General features: G+C 40.2%; 1 protein-coding gene and 1 pseudogene across 3 annotated transcripts in view; one reads left to right on the top strand and one right to left on the bottom strand.

Annotated features, from left to right (window-relative positions):
* Positions 1 to 20136, bottom strand: part of PPP3CC (protein phosphatase 3 catalytic subunit gamma) — a 105442-nt gene that overhangs the window by 63199 nt on the left and 22107 nt on the right. For both annotated transcript variants that reach the window (XM_023216688.1, XM_023216689.1), the window contains exons 2-3: positions 3985 to 4182; positions 3514 to 3638 (exon numbers count right to left, since the gene is read on the bottom strand). In XM_023216688.1, coding sequence (XP_023072456.1) covers positions 3514 to 3638; positions 3985 to 4182 — 323 coding nt within the window. The remainder of the gene's footprint in view (positions 1 to 3513; positions 3639 to 3984; positions 4183 to 20136) is intronic.
* On the top strand, positions 17510 to 18819 carry LOC111545685 (annotated as a pseudogene). The gene has a single exon (XR_002732524.2). The product of XR_002732524.2 is annotated as an ATPase family AAA domain-containing protein 1 pseudogene (transcript).

The raw sequence follows: 20136 nt of genomic DNA, 5'->3' as shown, positions 1-20136 counted from the left end.
CTATGTGTTAGGCACTGTGCTAGGTCCTAACATGAAAAACACTTAATTCAAAAAGCACATAATTATTATAATGAAAATCTATTCATAAGTGTATCTTTTCTATTAGACTGGAAGCTCCTACAGAGCATAAATTTTATTCTTTATTTTATTCTCATAGCCTGCCATAAAGTTGGCACTCAGGAAACGTTATTGATGAGTGAGGAAAAAAATGCGTAACACAAAATATTCTGAACATGATATATGTGCACAAAATCGTTGATATTTTCTATGTGCTTTATTGAATGTATTAATGAATTAAAACTATTTTAAAGCTATTTTAAGTTATATGAGTTAATCAGAAGATAATTTGGCATAATAATTTATCATTAAAAAATTGTTTTAGGCTGGGCACAGTAGCTGATGCCTATAATCCCAACACTTTGGGAGGCTGAGGCGGGTGGATCACGAGTTCAGGAGTTCAAGACCAGCCTGGCCAAGACGGTGAAACCCCATCTCTACTAAAAATACAAAAATTAACCAGATGTGGTGGCAAATACCTGTAATCCCAACTACTTGGGAGGCAGAGGCAGAGAACTGCTTAAAACCCAGGTGGCAGAGCTTGCAGTGAGCTGAGATCACGCCACTGCACTCCAGCCTGGGTAACTGAGCAAGACTCTGTCTCAAAAAAAAAAAAAAAAAACAAGGTTGTTTTATTGCCAGTCACAGTGGCTCACACCTGTAATCCCAGCACTTTGGGAGGCCGAGGCAGGTGGACCACAAGGTCAGGAGTTCAAGACCAGCCTGGCCAAGATGGTGAAACCCCGTCTCTACTAAAAATACAAAAAATTAGCCGGGCGTGGTGGCGGGTGCCTATAATCCCAACTACTCAGGAGGCTGAGGCAGGAGAATTGCTTGAACCCAGGAGGTGGAGGTTGCAGTGAGCCGAGATTGTGCCATTGCACTCCAGCCTGGGCAACAACAGCGAAACTCTGTCTCAAAAAAATAAATAAATAAATTTTTAAAAAGTTGTTTTATTAAATAAAATGACTAGCCAGGCACAGTTGTGTGCATCTATAGTTCCAGATACTCAGGAAGCTGAGGCGGGAGGATGGCTTGAATCCAGGAGTCGGAGGCTGAGGTACGAAATGATCGCACCTGTGTATAGCCACTGCACTCCAGCCTAGGCAACATAGCAAGACCCCATCTCTAAAAAAATAAAATAAAATAAAATGGCTAACTAGTAATTCAGTAAGTTTTGTATTCTTCTAATCTTTACCTTCTAAAACCTCCTCATGCTAGCAAACACACAAAGAAATAAACACTCAGTGTGTCTTTCTAACATCCATACTTACTTACTTTCTTTTTTTTGGAGACAGAGTCTCACTCTGTTGTCCAGGCTGGAGTGCAGTGGCACGATAGCTCACTACAACCTCCACCTCCCAGGTTCAAGCGATTATCCTGCCTCAGCCTCCCAAGTAGCTGGGATTACAGGCACCCACCACCATGCCTGGCAAATTTTTGCATTTTTAGTAGAGATGGGGTTTCACCATGTTTGCCAGGCTGGTCTTGAACTCCCGACCTCAGGTAATCTACCCACCTCAGCTTCCCAAAGTGCTGGGATTACAGGCATAAGCCACTGTGGGTGGCCCCACGTCCATGCATGTGACTTACTGTCTACCAAAACATGCATGATATGAGTGGCAACAGGGAAGCTCTTCAGTGATACAGTCTGCAACGATGAGCTCCACCTATTCCCGGTACCTATTTAGAGACTTTGGACAATTACTGAACAGCAGGAAAATGGGCTTTTCCATTTTCTCAGTTTTTACCTTTAACTTTTGTCCTCACATTTGACACTCAATGAATTTTGCTCACTGGCGGCTAACATTGAACTTTCTTTTTCTCTTTTTTCTTTTTTTGAGACAGAGTCTCGCTCTGTCACCCAGGCTGGAGTGCAGTGGTGCAATCTCAGCTCACTGCAAGCTCCGCCTCCCGGGTTCACGCCATTCTCCTGCCTCAGCCTCCCGAGTAGCTGGGACTACAGGCACCCGCCACCATGCCCAGCTAATTTTTTGTATTTTTAGTAGAGACGGGGTTTCACTGTGTTAGCAAGGATGGTCTTGATCTTCTGATCTCGTAGTCTGCCCACCTTGGCCTCCCAAAGTGCTGGGATTACAAGTATAAGCCACTGCGCCCGGCCAACATTGAACTTTTCTGATTCATGAATTTAGACTGCCTATCTAGCTGAAAACTAAAAATCCATTTTGTTGCTTATTTTTTCTCCAGCTATAGAGCAACTGCTGCTCCTTTGCTTGGGCATCAGGTGAGAGAGCTGACTTGCATTTAGGAGTGAGGCTGCATGACAATAAACCTTTAACCACCAGAAGCACACTTAGTACAGTGAGATTCTCACACAATGAGGTCAGGCAGGACTACAGACAGCAAAGACAGAAAGCAGACTCAATTTCTCAGCTCACAGCTTATTCTTGGTCATATTACAAATTCTGTTACTCACGCTATTTCAAAAGTTTTTTCTCTTTTACTTGCCAGCATGTAGAGTTGAATCAACGAACATTAAGTATGAATGTGCTGTGGTTCCACTATACTCAAGTCCTTGCATAAAGTTCTAAAGTAGTTTTATCTTTTACACATAAAAGCTTCTGTTTAATTCTAACCACGTTCCTATCTTTCCTTTTTCAAAATATATAAAAGGAAAGTATAAGTTTTCATTAACTACAACTCCTTTTTCCCATTCAGTGAACATTTATTAAGTGCTTACTACGTGCACCAGTACCAAACATTATTCCTACAAAAAGCTTAGTGCTTATTTAGCACTGGCAGTTAATCTACGTGTTAATTGTAGCTCAGCAGCTTATAGTCTTATAATTAAGGTCAGCTAATCTAAACCCCATTTAGGGCAAACAGTAATTTATGTCATTTTTTTTTTTTTTTTTGTGAGACGGAGTCTTGCTCTGTTGCCCAGGCTGGAGTGCAGTGGCCGGATCTCAGCTCACTGCAAGCTCCACCTCCCGGGTTTATGCCTTTCTCCTGCCTCAGCCTCCTAAGTAGCTGGGACTACAGGCGCCCGCCACCTCGCCCGGCTAGTTTTTGGTATTTTTTAGTAGAGACGGGGTTTCACCGTGTTCACCAGGATGGTCTCGATCTCCTGACCCCGTGATCTGCCCGTCTCGGCCTCCCAAAGTGCTGGGATTACAGGCTTGAGCCACCGCGCCCGGCCATTTATGTCATTTTTATACAATCCTGTGTACTATCTTCAAGAGGAAAAGTTAGTGAACATTTAACTATTTGCAAAATTGGGTTAATATTAATATATAGCCTATTTGTCAGATTTTCTACTGATTTTGAAAAAGGAATAACTGTTCTATCAAAGAAAACATTTCTACTACTTTAATTTTGAAAGTAACAAAGTTTATAAATTCTGCCAAAGTTCTCATTTTAATTTCTATTGAAGAATGGAAATCATCTTTTTTAAAAGACAATATAATAGTCCCAACATATCCAGTTTAATTTTACCTCTATACTGAAATAGCCTCTGTCCACATAGTCACCCAGAAAGAGGTAGCGTGTGTTACTAGGTGATCCTCCAACTTCAAATAATTTCATTAGGTCAAAGAATTGTCCATGAATATCACCACACACTAGGAAAAAAAGTTACAAAGTGAGGTGAGAAATTATATCTTAGAAGACAAAGGGCATTACACCAAAAGGGATCACAGTTTAACTTCTAACTTAAATCACTCTAGCTTTTGACAGGATGGCTGTATAACTGTAGTCAATCTATTCATACTAAAGTTCTACTGGAAATATGAGACAGTTAAAATTGTATTTCTTCAATTAACAACAAATATCCTAACCAATCCTGACTGTCTCATAATTTCTAGAAAAATTATCACACCACTTTTTAGCTAGTTATTTGTAATTATTTCTCAAAACTGCTCATGCAAATCTATACTGTAAAAACTATAATGCAAATACTTTTTATACCTGTGATTGGAGCATCTACTTCTATCATAGTCTTCTCTTGCCTCAGGATGGCAGCCCCATCATTGATTATCTTTAAGGCTACTTCCTCTTCCAGTCGTCCTTCCTTTACCAAATGGTTTTTTAAAACATCAACTTTAGGTTTCCCATTCTCAAATACTTCCTTGAAAGTAAGCCGTTGGGTTGGAGGAAAGGGGACAGCTACAAAAAAAAAAAAAAAAAAGTAATTTAAAATGTTTAAACGTATAAAGAACAAACAGAACACAATCCTGTTACGTGACAAACTAAACCTAATAAATCACCATGACTTTACATCCACAATACCAGTACGTGGGAAAAAAATTCTAAGATACTATATATCATAAATCAATTCTAAGTATAAAAAGGTCACAAAGTCATTTTAAAGATTTGTGTGTGCATAAATTATAATGGCTCTTGTTGTTTTTTTTAGATGGAGGCTTGCTCTTGTCAACCCAGGCTGGAGTGCAGTGACACGATCTCGGCTCACTGCAACCTCCGCCTCCTGGGTTCAAGCGATTCTTCTGTCTCAGCCTCCCGAGTAGCTGGGAGTACAGGCGCATGCCACCACACCTGGCTAATTTTTGTATTTTTAGTAGAGACAAGGTTTCACCATGTTGGCCAGGCTGCTCTCGAACTCCTGACCTCAGGTGATCCACCTGCCTCGGCCTCCCAAAGAGTTCGGATTATAGGCGTTAGCCACCGTGCCCAGCCCTATAATGTTTTATACATAAACATGAAAGACTTGAAGCTGATTCAGGGAACAAGTTACACATAAGACACTAGATGATACGAGTATCTTTGTTTTTCTATCTATGGTGTTAAAAATGAAACTATGGTTAAAGAAAATAAAAGTAATCACAATACTAAAATGGCATTTATTTCTCCCATATAACTGACCTAATAACACCTATGTCTTAGAAGTCTGTGCCGGGCGCCATGGCTCACGCCGGTAATCCCAGCACCTTGGGAGGCTGAGGCGAGTAAATCACCTGAGGTCAGGAGTTGAAGACCACCCTGGCCAACATGGGTGAAACCCCGTCTCTACTAAAAATACAAAAATTAGCTGGGTATGGTAGTGCACACCTGTAATCCCAGCTACTCAGGAGGCTGAGGCAGGACACTCACTTGAATCCAGGAGATAGAGAATGCAGTGAACCGAGATCGCACCACTGCACTTCAGCCTGGGTGACAAGAGCAAAAACTCCATCTCCAAAAAAATTAAAAAACAAATAAAATAGCAGTTTCACTATAGTTCCTCATCAGGGGAACTGTGTATATATACTTTATTCTTAAAAGGCAGTAGCTTAGGCCGGACACAGTGGCTCACGCCTGTAATCCCAGCATTTTGGGAGGTTTAGGCAGGCAGATCACTTGAGGTCAGGAGTTCAAGACCAGCCCGGACAACACGGTGAAACTCCGTCTCTACTAAAAATACAAAAATTAGCCAGGTGTAGTGACAAGGGCCTGTAATCCCAGTTACTCGGGAAGCTGAGGCAGGAGAATCACTTGAATGCAGGAGGCAGAGGTTGCAGTGAGCTGAGCTCATGCCACTGACCTCCAGCCTGGGCAACAGAGCAACATACTGTCTCAAAACAAAATAAAACGAAAGCAGTAGCTTAATGTACTTTGTTACTGATAATAACAAGAACACTACTACCAGGATGGAGCTGTGTCTGAGAATAATTTGCTGTAGTAACAGAGCATAAAAGAATAGATAAAGGGCCTGGTGCAGTGGCTCACGCTTGTAATCACAGCACTTTGGGAGGCCGAGGCAAGTGGATCACCTGAGGTCACGAGTTCAAAACCAGCCTGGCCAACATGATGAAACCCTGTCTTTACTAAAAATACAAAAATTAGCCGGGTATGATGGCACACGCTTGTAATCCCAGCTACTTGGGAGGCTGAGGCAGGAGAATTGCTTGAATCTGGGAGATGGAGGTTGCAGTGAGCCGAGATTGTGCCACTGCACTTCAGCCTGGGTGACAGAACTAGACTCCGTTTCAAAAAAAAACAATAAGGGAAGTCCAGTTATGTTTTCTAATCTGGAAATGCTAACAATTACCTTCAGTTTACATTAGGTACAAAGTTTATATATATAATATCATGGAGAATTAGCAACTTCATTTAATATTTTTAAATTGGCTGTTGTCTCGTTATGCGCCTACTTTAGAACAGTCTACTTTAGATCCCCTGGGATCAAAGAGCCACAAGTCCGTAAACCATAAATTTAAAAGGAGGCGTTCAGTTGAATTTTTGATATATGTCCAATGGTTCCACTTCCAGCTTTATGGAACCAAGTTTAAGAACCAAGTTGAAATCTATGGGTATTTTTAAAAGACTTAATCTAGCCATACCATACTGTATCATTTACAAGTAAAGAAAGTCCTATTGTAGGTTTCATCATGCTTTTAGCTACTACTTGACTCATTTTAACTAAATTTCACCGAAAAAAGGATAGCAGCTACCTAACCTTAACTAAATACAGTTGTGTGCCACAAAATGATGTTTTGGTCAACAATGGACTGTAGTTAAATGGAGCTGAAAAACTCCTGTCATCTAGTAACGTTATAGCCACAATAACATCATAGTAATTGACTGAGTCGGAACTGGAATGGGAATGCGCAGCTGAAGCAGCAGCAAGAGAGAAAAAAGTTTGCTGCAGAAAGAAAAAGAACCGCCAAGAAAATTCACAGTGAAGGGTTTGGGAGCTTTTACAGACCTCAACAAACTCCTTAAGAAGTGTGAAAACATGGACCCCCAAAACAGAAAGCTTTTCATTAATACACAGGAATGTTCATGCTGCATTAACTGCTTACAAACAAATCTACAATGAAAAACAGAAATCAACCAAGAAAAACACATGGGCCAATTTCTGAAAAGAGTGACATCTCCTCAAGAAGAGCCTCAGGCAGGTCCTGAGGACTTCCAGAAGAAGGTATTATTATCCTAGGAGATGACAGCTCCATGCCTGTTACTGCTCCTGAAGGTGTTCCAGTGGATCAAGATGTAGAGGGGCAAGCCAGGGATATTCATGATCCCAACCCTGTGTAGACTTAGGCTCTGTCTGTGTGTGCGTGTGTGTGTGTGTGTGTGTGTGTGTGTGTTCATTTTTACCAAAATATTCTAAAAGTTAAAAAAAATTAAACTTTTTAAATAGAAAAAACCTATAAAGATATAAAGAAAAATTATTTTCTATAGCTAAACAATGTATTTGTGCTTTAAGCTAGGTGTTATAAAAAAGTCCAAAAGTTTTTAAAAATTGAAACATTTATAAACAATTACAGTATGCTTTATTATTGAAGAAATAATTTTTTTTTGTTTTTGAGATAGGATCTTGCTGTGTTGCCCAGGCAGGAGTGCAATGGCGCAACCATGGCTCACGGCACCCTAAACCTCCTAGCTCAAATGATCCTCTCACCTCAGCCTCTCGAGTAGCTGGGACCACAGGTGTGCGCCACCATGCCTGGCTAATTTTTGTATTTTTTGTAGAGATGGGGTTTTGCCATGCTCCCCAGGCTGGTCTTGAACTCTTGGGCTCAAGTGATCTGCCTACCTCAGCCTCCCAAAGTGCTGGGATTACAGGCATGAGCCACCATGCCCAGACAAGAAAATTTTTTTTTTAATTTAGTGTAGCCTAAGTGTTCAACGTTTATAAAGCTTATAAAGTCTCCAGTAGTGTACAATAATGTCCTAGGCCCTCACATTCACTCATCACTCACCTCCGACTCATCCAGAGCAATTTCCAGTCCCGTAAGCCTCATTCATGGTTAAGTGCCCTATACAGGTGGACCGGTTTTTATCTTTTATACTGTATTTTTATTGTACCTTCTCTATGTTTATATATGTTTAGATACTCAAATACTTAGCATTGTGTTGTAACTGCCTACAGTATTCAGTACAGTAACCTGCTGTACAGGTTTGTGGCCTAGAAGTAATAGGCTATATCATATAGGCTATGTATAGCTATATCATATAGGCTATATATATACATATAGGCTATGTATAGTTATACCATCTAGGTTTCTGTAAGTACACTCCATGGTGTTCTCACAAGGACAAAGTCATCTCATGACACATTTCTCAGATGCATGACTGCATCACCTTAGAATAGGGGACCATATATATCTATTACTCCAGCCTAGGCAACAGAGACTCGGTCTCAAAAAAAAAAAAAAAAAAAAAAGAATGATCAAGGAGTAAGGGAATATTTGGAGCTGGATGTAGATAAAAGTTAGCATTTTAATAATTTGTGCTTTGGGCCATATGTGCAACAAGCTCTTTCTTTTAGTCTTCCGAAACCAAACTGATGTAAAAAGAAAAGTTTTAAGAAATGTGAAACCATAGTTTTAAAGTTAAAAAATTGGGGGGTGAAATCCCCTAAATAAATTTTCATTAACACACATATTAAACTAAACACGGGTAGCTACATGCTAAGTACTACTGCGTGAATAAAGATAAGGGCAGCACAATGTATGACTACAGCAGCTTTCCAATTTGAGCCATTATGAACACAGTTGCTATGAATATAATTCTATGTGTGCTATGGTGGACATAAGCACTATTTTCTCTTGGGCATACACCCAGGAATGGGACTGAAAGTTCACGGGGTGAAACCAATGTTGACCCAACAGTTCACAAAGTGATACCATTTCACCCTCACACCATCCAGGTATGGAAGGGTTCCAGTTACTTCATATCCTTGCCAACACTTGATATTGCTCATCTGCTAAATTTTATTCCATTACAGTGAACATCTACTGGTATCTCTTTGTTTTCTACTTTGCATTTCTCTGATGAGTAGTGATGTTGAGGACCTTTCTACTTGCTTAATGGCTGGCCATTTGAATATTTTCTTTGGGGACATGCTTGTTCAATTCTTTTGAACATTTAAATTTAAATGTTCAATTTAAAACCATTTAAAACATTTGTTTTCTTATTGACTGACAAAAGTTCTTGTATGTTCTGGGTACGTGTCCTTTACCAGATGTAAGGCCTTTTTTGTTCTTAATCATCTTTATTTATGTAAATATATAAGTCAATTAGGTTTATCATTATAACATAATTGACTATATACCAATTCTTTAAACTTTGTTTTTGAATATAGAAAATGTAGAAACTTTTATTTACGAAAATACTGTGCTTATGATAATTTATTTAAACTTTTTCTTATTGTTGGATAGCTAGACTATTTCAAAAAATTGTAAATTATACTGCAGGGCCAGGCATCGTGGCTCACACCTGTAATCCCAGTGCTTTGGGAGGCTGAGGCAGGAGGATCGCTTGAGCCCAGGAGTTCAAGGCTGCAGTGACCTAAGACTGAGCCACTGCACTCCAGCCTGGGTGACAGAGTGAGACTCTGCCTCTAAAAAAAAGAAAACATAAATAAATGATACAGCAGAGAATATATATATATATATAACCCATATTTTATATATATCACCCATATCATATATATATGGATCATACATGATTCATATGGATCATTTATATATCATTTATATATGTGTGTCTTCTGGCAAATCTTTATTTCCCTATACATTTCTAGAAATTATATGTATGAATTATCTACTGCCATGTAACAAATTACCCCAAAACCTAGTGGCTTAAGGCAATAATCATTTATTATCTATCACAGGTTCTGTGGACCATAAATTCAGACAGGGCACAGTGGGGCTGGCTTGTCTCTGCTCTGCAACTTCTGGGGCCTCAGCAGGACAGTGGACAGCCTGGGGCTGGAATTACCTGAAAGCTTTCTCACTCGTACCATGGTTAATACTGGCTGTTGGCTGCAGCTTAGCTCAGGTTTTTGATGAGAATACCCACATGTGGCCTCTTCGTATGACTTAGTTCCAACGACAAGCACCCCAAGACAAAGAGAGAGCCAGGAAGAAGCTGTATCTTTTTTTTCCTCTTTTTATTTGTGCAAATTTACAGAGCACATGAGGAATTACATGTATATAATGCATAGTATCAAGCCAGGGTCTTTAGGATGTTCATCACTGGGTACAATACATTTTTGTTAGGTATAGTCATCCTGCTGTTTGTACCCTTTAACTCACTTCTCTTCATCCTTCCCCTTTCCCCCATTCACCCTTCCCAGTCTCTATTATCTATTTTTCCATTCTCTACCTCCATGTGTTCAAATTTTTAGCTCCCACATATAAGTGAGTATATATGATATCTGTCTTTTTGTGCCTAGCTTATTTAACTTAAGATAATGACCTCCGGTTCCATCCATGTTGCTGCAAGTGACATTATTTTGTTTTTTTTTTTTAATGGCTGAACAATATTCCATTGTGTATATATACTATATTTTCTTTATCCATTCATCCACTAATAGATACTCAACGTGGATTCCGCATCTTTGCTGTTGTGAACAGTACTGCAATAAACATGTTGATTTATTTTCCTTTGGGTAGATACTCAGTAGTGGGATTGCTGGATCAGTTGCATCCTATTTATATCATAGGCTCAGAAATCACATCACATAATTTCCACCATATTCAATTGGTTGGAAGAGTCACAAGCCTGCCCAGGTTCAAGAAGAGTGGAAATAGATTCCATCTACTAGTGGGGAGTGACAAAATTCTGTGCGAGCATATGAGACTAAAAATATTGCTATGGCTGTTTCTTGAAAATAGATTCTGTCATATTTTCTCTATTTAAAAGGAAAAATGGCCAGTCACCAATGCCTCCAACAGTACCTTTAAATCAGAGTCCATTTTAAATGGGCCACTCTGTATTTTCCAAGTTATTACCAAATGAGAATATCTATTCAACTATTACAGGCAAAACATTACAGAAGATATATTCCCAAATGTTTCAAAATAATTTGAGATGCCTATTAGAAGCTGTATAAATATTTTCTCTAATTTGCCAGCTGTTTAAAAAAAAAAAAAAAAAAAAAAAAAAACCTCATGATTCTTCTTTCCTAAATAAATGAAAGGGATAAAAATGTAAAAATAAACTATTTATGAAAAGCAGACATTTTTAAAATGCTTGATTCAAAATGTTATGTTGACTTTCCAGTTTAGAATGACTAGCAACTTCTGGCTAGGTGCAGTGGCTCACGCCTGTAATCACAGCACTTTGGGAGGCCAAGGCGGGCAGATCACCTGAGGTCAGGAATTTGAGATCAGCCTGGCCAACATGGTGACCCTCTGTCTCTACTAAAAATACAAAAGTTAGCCGGACATAGTAGCAGGGGCCTATAATCCCAGCTACTAGGGAGGCTGGGACAGGGGAACCACTTGAACCTGGGAGGCGGAGGTTGCAGTGAGCCGAGATCACGTCATTGCACTCCAGCCTGGGTGACAAAGAGAGACTCTGCCTCAAAAAAACAAAAAAAAGAATGACTAGAAACTTCTGATTCAATGTTTCTTAACAGTTGCTATGATCTGAATGTCTGTGTCCTTCAAAAATTCATAGGTAAAACCTAATCTCCAACATGGTGGTATTAAGAAGCGCAGTATCTGGGAAATGATTAGGTCATAAGGACTCTGCCCTCATGAATGGGATTTGTGCCATTATAAAACAGGTCCAAAGGAGCCTGTTTGTCCCTTCTGCCACGTGAGGATACACAGAAGGTGCCACCTATAAGGAACAGGCCCTCACCAGATACAGAATCTGCTGGTAACCTGACTCTTGGACTTCCCAGCCTCTAGGACTGTAAGAAATAAATTTCTGTTGTTCACAAATTACCCAGTCTAAGGCATTTTTTAATAATGTCTTGAACAGGCCGGGTGTGGTGGCTCACACCTGTAATCCCAGAACATTGGGAGGCTGAGGCAGGTGGATCATAAGGTCGAGTTCAAAACCAGCCTGACCAACATGGTGAAACCCTGTCTCTACTAAAAATACAAAAATTAGCCAGGCGTGGGGGCGCGTGCTTGCCTCAGGAGGCTGAGGCAGGAGAATCACTTGAACCCAGGAAGTGGAGGTTGCAGTGAGCTGAGATTGCACCACTGAACACCAGCCTGGGTGACAGAGCGAGGCTCCGTCTCAAAACAAACAAACAAACAAAAAACATATCTTGAACAGACTAAGTGAACATCTAACTAAAATACACATAAGACAGAACAAAATGAAAACTCTCACCATAAAAACTATGAATGATTGAAAAGTATCCTCAATTAATTCATTCAAATAATTTTATTGAATTGCTACTATGTGTTAAGTACTTATACGCACTAGTAAAAAATTTTGATGATAAATATCTCAATGCATAAGTACATATATAGATACCTTAAAATACCATAAAATTTTTAAATTTTCTCCTAGGTAGATATAATTTACTTACATCATAATTTATTAATATTTAGCCAATCTTCAATTTTTAGAAATCTCATTTATTGTTAAATATTTTGCCCTTACAATGTCTGTAGCACATTTTATTTTCCAAAAATGGCTGCAACCAGCCAGGCATGGTGACTCACTCCTGTAATCCCAGCACTTTGAGAATCCAACTTGGGGAGATTGTTTGAAGCCAAGAGATCGAAACCAGCCTGGGTAGCATGGTGAGACCCCATCTCTACACATTTTTTTTTTAAACTAGCCAGGAGTGGTGGCATCTGCCTATAGTCCCAGCTACTCAGGAGGCTGACACAGAAGGATCTCTGGAGCCCAGTAGGTTGAGGCTGTAGTCAGTTACAATCGTCAGCCTGCACAACAGAGTGAGACTCCATCTCAAAAAGCAAAAAGAGAAAATTTTTGCAATCTACCCATCTGACAAAGGACTAATATCCAGAATCTACAAAGAACTTAAACAAATTTACAAGAAAAAAGCAACCCCATCAAAAAGTGGGCAAAGGGGCCGGGCGCGGTGGCTCAAGCCTGTAATTCCAGCACTTTGGGAGGCCGAGACGGGCGGATCACGAGGTCAGGAGATCGAGACCATCCTGGCTAACACGGTGAAACCCCGTCTCTACTAAAAAATACAAAAAACTAGCTGGGCGAGGTGGCGGGCGCCTGTAGTCCCAGCTACTCGGGAGGCTGAGGCAGGAGAATGGCATAAACCCGGGAGACGGAGCTTGCAGTGAGCTGAGATCCGGCCACTGCACTCCAGCCTGGGCGACAGAGCGAGACTCCGTCTCAAAAAAAAAAAAAAAAAAAAAAAAAAGTGGGCCAAGGATATGAACAGATACTTCTCAAAAAAAGACATTTATGTAGCCAACAGACACATGAAAAAATGCTCATCATCACTGGCCATCAGAGAAATGCAAATCAAAACCACAATGAGCTACCATCTCATGCCAGTTAGAATGGTGATCATTAAAAAGTCAGGAAACAACAGGTGCTGGAGAGGATGTGGAGAAATAGGAACGCTTTTACGCTGTTGGTGGGTGTGTAAATTAGTTAAACCATTGTGGAAGACAGTGTGGCGATTCCTCAAGGATCTAGAACTAGAAATGCCATTTGATCCACTGGGCATATACCCAAAGGATTATAAATCATTCTACTATAAAGACACATGCACACATATATTTACTGCAGCACTATTCACAATAGCAAAGACTTGGAACCAACCCAAATGTCCATCAATGATAGACTGGATAAAGAAACTGTGGCACATATACACCATGGAATACTATGCAGCTATAAAAAAGGATGAGTTCATGTCCTTTGCAGGGACATGGATGAAGCTGGAAACCATCATTCTAAGCAAACTATCACAAGGACAGAAAACCAAACACCGCATGTTCTCACTCATAGGTGGGAACTGAACAATGAGAACACATGGACACAGGGTGGGGAACATCACACACTGGGACTGGTCAAGGGATGAGGGGCTCGGGGAGGGAAGAGCATTAGGAAAAATACCTAATGTAAATGACGAGTTGGTGGATGGGTGCAGCAAACCAACATGGCACATGTATACCTATGTAACAAACCTGCACATTGTGCACATGTACCCTAGAACTTAAAGTATAATTTAAAACAAAAACAAAAACAAAAACAACAACAAAAACAAATGGCTGCAATAATATTTCTCACTCTACGTACTATTCTGTAATCTCACTGTCTTGGTCTGTTTTGCTTTGCTATGACAAAATATCATAGACTGGATAATTTATAATGAACAGAAATTTATTCATTCATAGTTCTGGAGGCAAAGAAGTTCAAGATTGAGGGGCTAGGCATCTGGCATGGGTCTTCTTGCTGCATCATCCCATACTGGAAGGGCAAAGGGGGATAAAAGAGAGCAAGAGATGGAACTTGCAGCCTCAAGTCCTTTTATAATCAATATTAATGCATTCATGAGAGGTGGCCTTCATGACCTAAATGATTTGTTTTTCTAAGACCAGCCGAGTAGGCACAAAAGAACCAGCGGGTAGGCAAGTGTAGGAGCAAAACTGCAAGTTTATTTTTGGTCACCTAAGGTGTGGGGGAGAAGTCTGTCGGCCTCCGGCAAAGGAGGCCGGCAGAGTCCCCCAGTGGGGCTCTCAGACGGACTTCCCACAGTCCCGACATCCCGACAGGAGTGGGGCTGTGAGAAGGCCGCGTGGCTCACTGGCCAAGAGTGGCTTTTCTAGGAGTGGGAGGGCAATAGGCAGGGCACGGGCGTGTCGGGGGCGTTCCGCAGGTGCAACCAGGTAAATCTTGGTCTCTTCGGATTGACGTCACCTAGCGCATGCCCAGTTGGTCTGCACCTTCCCAGGTCCCCGGCTGCATTTTCGCCCGCGGGGGAAGAGTTGGGAGGGGGGGATGAAGAACCCGGAAGTGCACCATCTTGCCTCCGCTCGTCCAAACACTAAACACCTCTCATTAGGCCCCACCTCCCAACACTACTGCATTTGGGATAAATTTTCCAACACATACTTATTTTTAAATAAGTATTCGATTCAAGGGGTATATGTGTAGGTTTTTTACGTGGATATACTGCATAATGGCAAGGTCTGGGCTTCTAGTATACCCATCACCCAAATAGCCAACATATGCTTCTGGGGGTCATATTTAAAGCATAGCAGTGACCTGACTTTATCCTATCAAGAGGTAGAGTCTAAGGCCAGGCCCAGTGGCTTATGCCTGTAATCCTAGCACTTTGGCAGGCTGAGGTAGGCAGACTGCTTGAGCTCAGGAGTTTGAGTCCAGCCTTGGCAACATGGTGAAACCCCGTCTCTACTAAAAATACAACAAAAATTAGCTGGATGTGGTGTCACATGCCTGTAGTCCCAGCTACTTCGGGGGCTGAGGTGGGAGGATCACTTGAGCCCAGGAAGTTGAGGCTGCAGTAAGCCAAGATAGCACTACTGCATTCCAGCCTGGGTGACAAAGTGAGACCTTGTCTCAAAAAAAAAAAAGGGAGAGTCTGTCTCTCCCCTAGAATCTGAACTGGCCTTAGTGACCTGCTTTAACAAATACATTGCAGCAGAAGTGATTTTGCAAATTCTGCCTCAGTCTCTTGGCATACTCATTTTCCAGTGAAGTGGGTATATGGTCAATAATCCCAGCTGAGGCAAGCTTTGAGTGAACTCAGCCCACACATAACTCACTTCATTCAAACTTAAGTAAAGACTACAGCTATATACATCTATGTGCTAAACACTATGTGTTGGAATCATCAGTTAAAAAACAAAAAGCAAAAAGTCGGCCAGGTATGATGGCTCACACCTATAAACAGCATCTCAGCACTTTGGGAGGCTGAGGTGGGTGAATTGCTTGAGCTCAGGAGTTCGAGACCAGCTGATGAAACTCTGTCTCTACCAAAAAAACATAAAAATTAGTTGGGTGTGGTGGCGCACACCTATAGTCCCAGCTACTCAGGAGGCTGAGGCAGGAAAATCACTTGAGCCCAGGAGATTGGGGCTGCAGTGAGCTGTGACTGAGCCACTGCACTCCAGCCTAGACAACTGAGCGAAACTCTGTCTCTAAAAAAATAAGTAAATAATAAGAAATTGTTAAGATGTCTTTTATATCTACAACATCTTTGGGTTTATACTAAATGGCCATTAGGTAAAACAAAGCTTTAGTCCTTTACTTTATTAAAATTTTTTTAAAGGATTATAAAAATTATTAGCTTTGTTTGGCATACTCTGAATTTTAATTAACGCAAAACTATTGTGAGAAATCTTTGCTTTATTAAATTTGGGTTAAAAGGGAAAAAACCTCATAAATCATAAGGAAAGTTAAGCCTTCCTAATTTAATCATGTATAATAACATGTGTTAAAAATAAATATACTTCAACATTTAAGTATCTTTCAGTTTAAAGATAATATTAGGAGGCTGAGGTGGGCGGATCACCTGAGGTCAGGAGTTCGAGACCAGCCTGACCAACATGGTGAAACCCCATCTCTACTAAAAAAACAAAAAATTAGCTGGGTGTGGTGGTGGATACCTGTAATCCCAGCTACTTGGGAGGCTGAGGCAGGAGAATTGCTTGAACCCAGGAGGTGGAGGTTGTGGTGAGCCGAGATCACGCCATTGCACTCCAGCCTGGGCAACAAGAACGAAACTCTGTCTCAAGAAAAAAAGAAGACATACATTCAAGTACAAAGACTGCCACAACAGCTATCTAAAAAAGGATTCAGTAAACATGGTTTCAGTAAACTTGGATTGGTGAAACTTATAATATACCTTATAGGATAAATGAAAGAAAGTCCTGGAGACTCTCAATGTCCTCCCTGTTTGTGAGATATTCTTACTTCTAGGATAATCAGTGACTGATGACTCATAAAACTCATTATGTACTTTCTGCAATAGAATATTCCACTCCCTTCCATTCTGATAATGCTGGTTAATATAATAAACCAACTAAAGCCTACAGTCCCATGATCCACAGGTGGTTTCCGCTTCTTCCTTACATTCATCTAAAGTTCCTGGCTATGAGCTAAAGATAGGAATTGAGCCTTGTGGAAGATTTATCAAAAGAACTTTTGTAAATGTTTGTATCATGCACCCATTACTGATACTAGAGAGAATAAATTAATGATACATACTGCCGATATCATTGCCATGGACAAACAGTGGCTGAGTCAGGATTTTCAGAACTGTTGTGGTCCAGAAGCAGAAGATAATATTAATAGACTATTTATGTCCAAGATAATCAGAACACAACCTCCCAGATGCCAGAAGCCACTGATGACTACAGACTTGCATGATTTTTTCCTTTATTCTCTTGGCATTTTCTTCTCTCTCCACGGTTGTAAGATTTTACGCTGTTAACAGATAACTTTTCCTTACTGTTAGTACTATCAAGACCCTTACCCTTGGCAAAATATAAACCAAATATAGGACAGTTGCAAAGGTGAATGACCCATATCCAAATTAAAGGAAAAAAAAATATTTGGTTGCCCAAAAGAAAATCCAAATAGATTAGGGGATATATGGAGCATTATTTTAAACTTGAATAATAAATGTCTGAGTTTCAGTGTGTTGCAGATGCCAAGTGTGTTATCTTTAGAGTCTTAAATGCTGCTATGCAGCCACTGTCACACCAGCTGATTCAACAAATTATCATCTAAGAAAAAGAACATTGGATTTCCTTCCTGTGCGAGGCCGGCTGAGGGCATTTGCTCCCGCTGTTTCTGCTCCTGGGTTAACAATCAAGATGGTACATGTTGAAGCCTTTTCTCGTCCTTTGAGTCGGAATGAAGTTGTTGGTTTAATTTTCTGTTTGACAATATTTGGTGCAGTGACATACTTTACTATCAAATGGATGGTAGATGCAATTGATCCAACCAGAAAGCAAAAAGTAGAAGCTCAGAAACAGGCAGAAAAACTAATGAAGCAAATTGGTGTGAAAAATGTGAAGCTCTCAGAATATGAAATGAGTATTGCTGCTCATTTAGTAGACCCTCTTAATATGCATGTTACTTGGAGTGATATAGCAGGTTTAGATGATGTCATTACGGATCTGAAAGACACAGTCATCTTACCTATCAAAAAGAAACATTTGTTTGAGAATTCCAGGCTTCTGCAACCTCTAAAAGGTGTTCTTCTCTATGGGCCTCCAGGCTGTGGTAAAACGTTGATTGCCAAGGCCACTGCCAAAGAAGCAGGCTGCCGATTTATTAACCTTCAGCCTTCGCCACTGACCGACAAGTGGTATGGAAAATCTCAAAAATTGGCTGCTGCTGTCTTCTCCCTTGCCATAAAGCTACAACCATCCATCATCTTTATAGATGAAATAAACTCCTTTCTATGAAACCGTTCAAGTTCTGACCATGAAGCTACAGCCATGATGAAAGCTCAGTTTATGAGTCTCTGGGATGGACTGGATACTGATCACAGCTGCCAGGTCATAGTAATGGGAGCTACCAATCGTCCTCAGGACCTTGACTCTGCTATAATGAGAAGAATGCCTACAAGATTTCACATCAACCAGCTTGCTTTAAAACAGAGAGAAGCAATCCTGAAACTCATCTTGAAAAATGAAAATGTGGATAGGCACGTAGACCTGCTAGAAGTTGCCCAGGAAACTGATGGCTTTTCAGGAAGTGACCTAAAAGAGATGTGTCGAGATGCTGCCCTCCTCTGTGTTAGAGAATATGTTAATTCTACATCAGAAGAAAGCCATGATAAAGATGAAATTCGGCCTGTTCAACAGCAGGACCTGCATCGGGCAATTGAAAAGATGAAGAAATCAAAGGATGCAGCATTTCAGAATGTTTTAACACATGTTTGTTTAGATTAAGAGTAAAGATCATTTGTACAGTTCAGTGATCTAGTTTGGTGTGTCCTCTTATCAGTCAGTGGAAATAGAATGGAAAGAGTGCTCTTTAAACAATGAGGGAGCTCAATGTTTATGGTTTTATACTCTGAATTCTAAGTTATCGAGATATAGTTGTTACATAAGTGGTATTACTGTTTGTCAAAAATCATGAGGAGGAACAGTTGAATCCAGCCTGAACGTGGGTGCTTGTGTTTGACCTCTTTAGCCATATATTGTACAGCCTTATAGAATCTAAGCTGGTCTTAAAGTCATAAATGATTCATTGGGTCATTAGTGAGAAACGAGGATGTGGTTAGGTGCTGGTTCCTAGACATGTGAGTATGCATTTGTGTGTGTGCGCGTATGTGTGTGTATATTAAATGTATATATCTACACATTTTATATTGGCATTCTGTAGATACGTTTGAATACAGAAACCTTTTTTACCCCAACTACTGAATCCAGGAGTACCAAATAATATATAGTAAAACTAAGATTTAAGGTTGTGTCAAAAAGGTACAGTGATTCAGCCATTTCATTTGTCATTTGTTTCAACCTTTTTTAAGTTGAGTGTTTTTCTTTCTGCAGTTGATTAGTTGGATCCTCCACATCTTGCATATATACATGGGCTCAATTATTATGTTTGTCAGGATAATCAAATAAAAATACTAGTTCGTGATCAGCATTGAATGGTTGTTAGGCAGTCATGTGCTCAACACTGATTTCACCTCTTTCTGTAAGTATACTGAGTATAAACTTTTTAAGTTTAAATTGATTTACATGAAAGTGGATTAAAAGACTTTTTAAAAGAAAAGGTTTGAAAAACCTCAGTGCGCCGGGCGCGGTGGCTCAAGCCTGTAATCCCAGCACTTTGGGAGGCCGAGACGGGCGGATCACGAGGTCAGGAGATCGAGACCCTCCTGGCTAACACGGTGAAACCCCGTCTCTACTAAAAATACAAAAAATTAGCCGGGCGAGGTGGTGGGCGCCTGTGGTCCCAGCCACTTGGGAGGCTGAGGCAGGAGAATGGCGTGAACCCAGGAGGCAGAGGTTGCGGTGAGCTGAGATCCGGCCACTGCACTCTAGCCTGGGCGACAGAGCAAGACTCCGTCTCAAAAAAAAAAAAAAAAAAAAAAAAAAAAAGAAAAACCTCAGTGCCCTTTAATACATGTACATTTCTTTCCTTTCTTCATTTAATGTAACATATGTCTGTTGTAACTATGTTTCTTAAATATTATTTTAAGGTTATGTGTTCTTTAATAATAGTCAAATATAATTTGGTCACCAAAAATGAAATAATAGTTTAAAACAAGTAGCTGTTACTAAGTGTGCTAAAAATACTCATTTTGTAATTAATTTTAGTTTTCTTAGTATATTATAAATTATGCCCTGGTCAAGTACAAATGTACACATCAAAATGCCCATATTGTATCTATCTGTAGTCATTTAATGTGAATTATATGTGAAATTTTTTTCAATATTT

This window comes from Piliocolobus tephrosceles, chromosome 7 (assembly GCF_002776525.5).
Source record: "Piliocolobus tephrosceles isolate RC106 chromosome 7, ASM277652v3, whole genome shotgun sequence".
NCBI classification, from domain to species: Eukaryota; Metazoa; Chordata; class Mammalia; order Primates; family Cercopithecidae; genus Piliocolobus; species Piliocolobus tephrosceles.
This window is presented reverse-complemented; position numbering and strand designations above follow the sequence as displayed.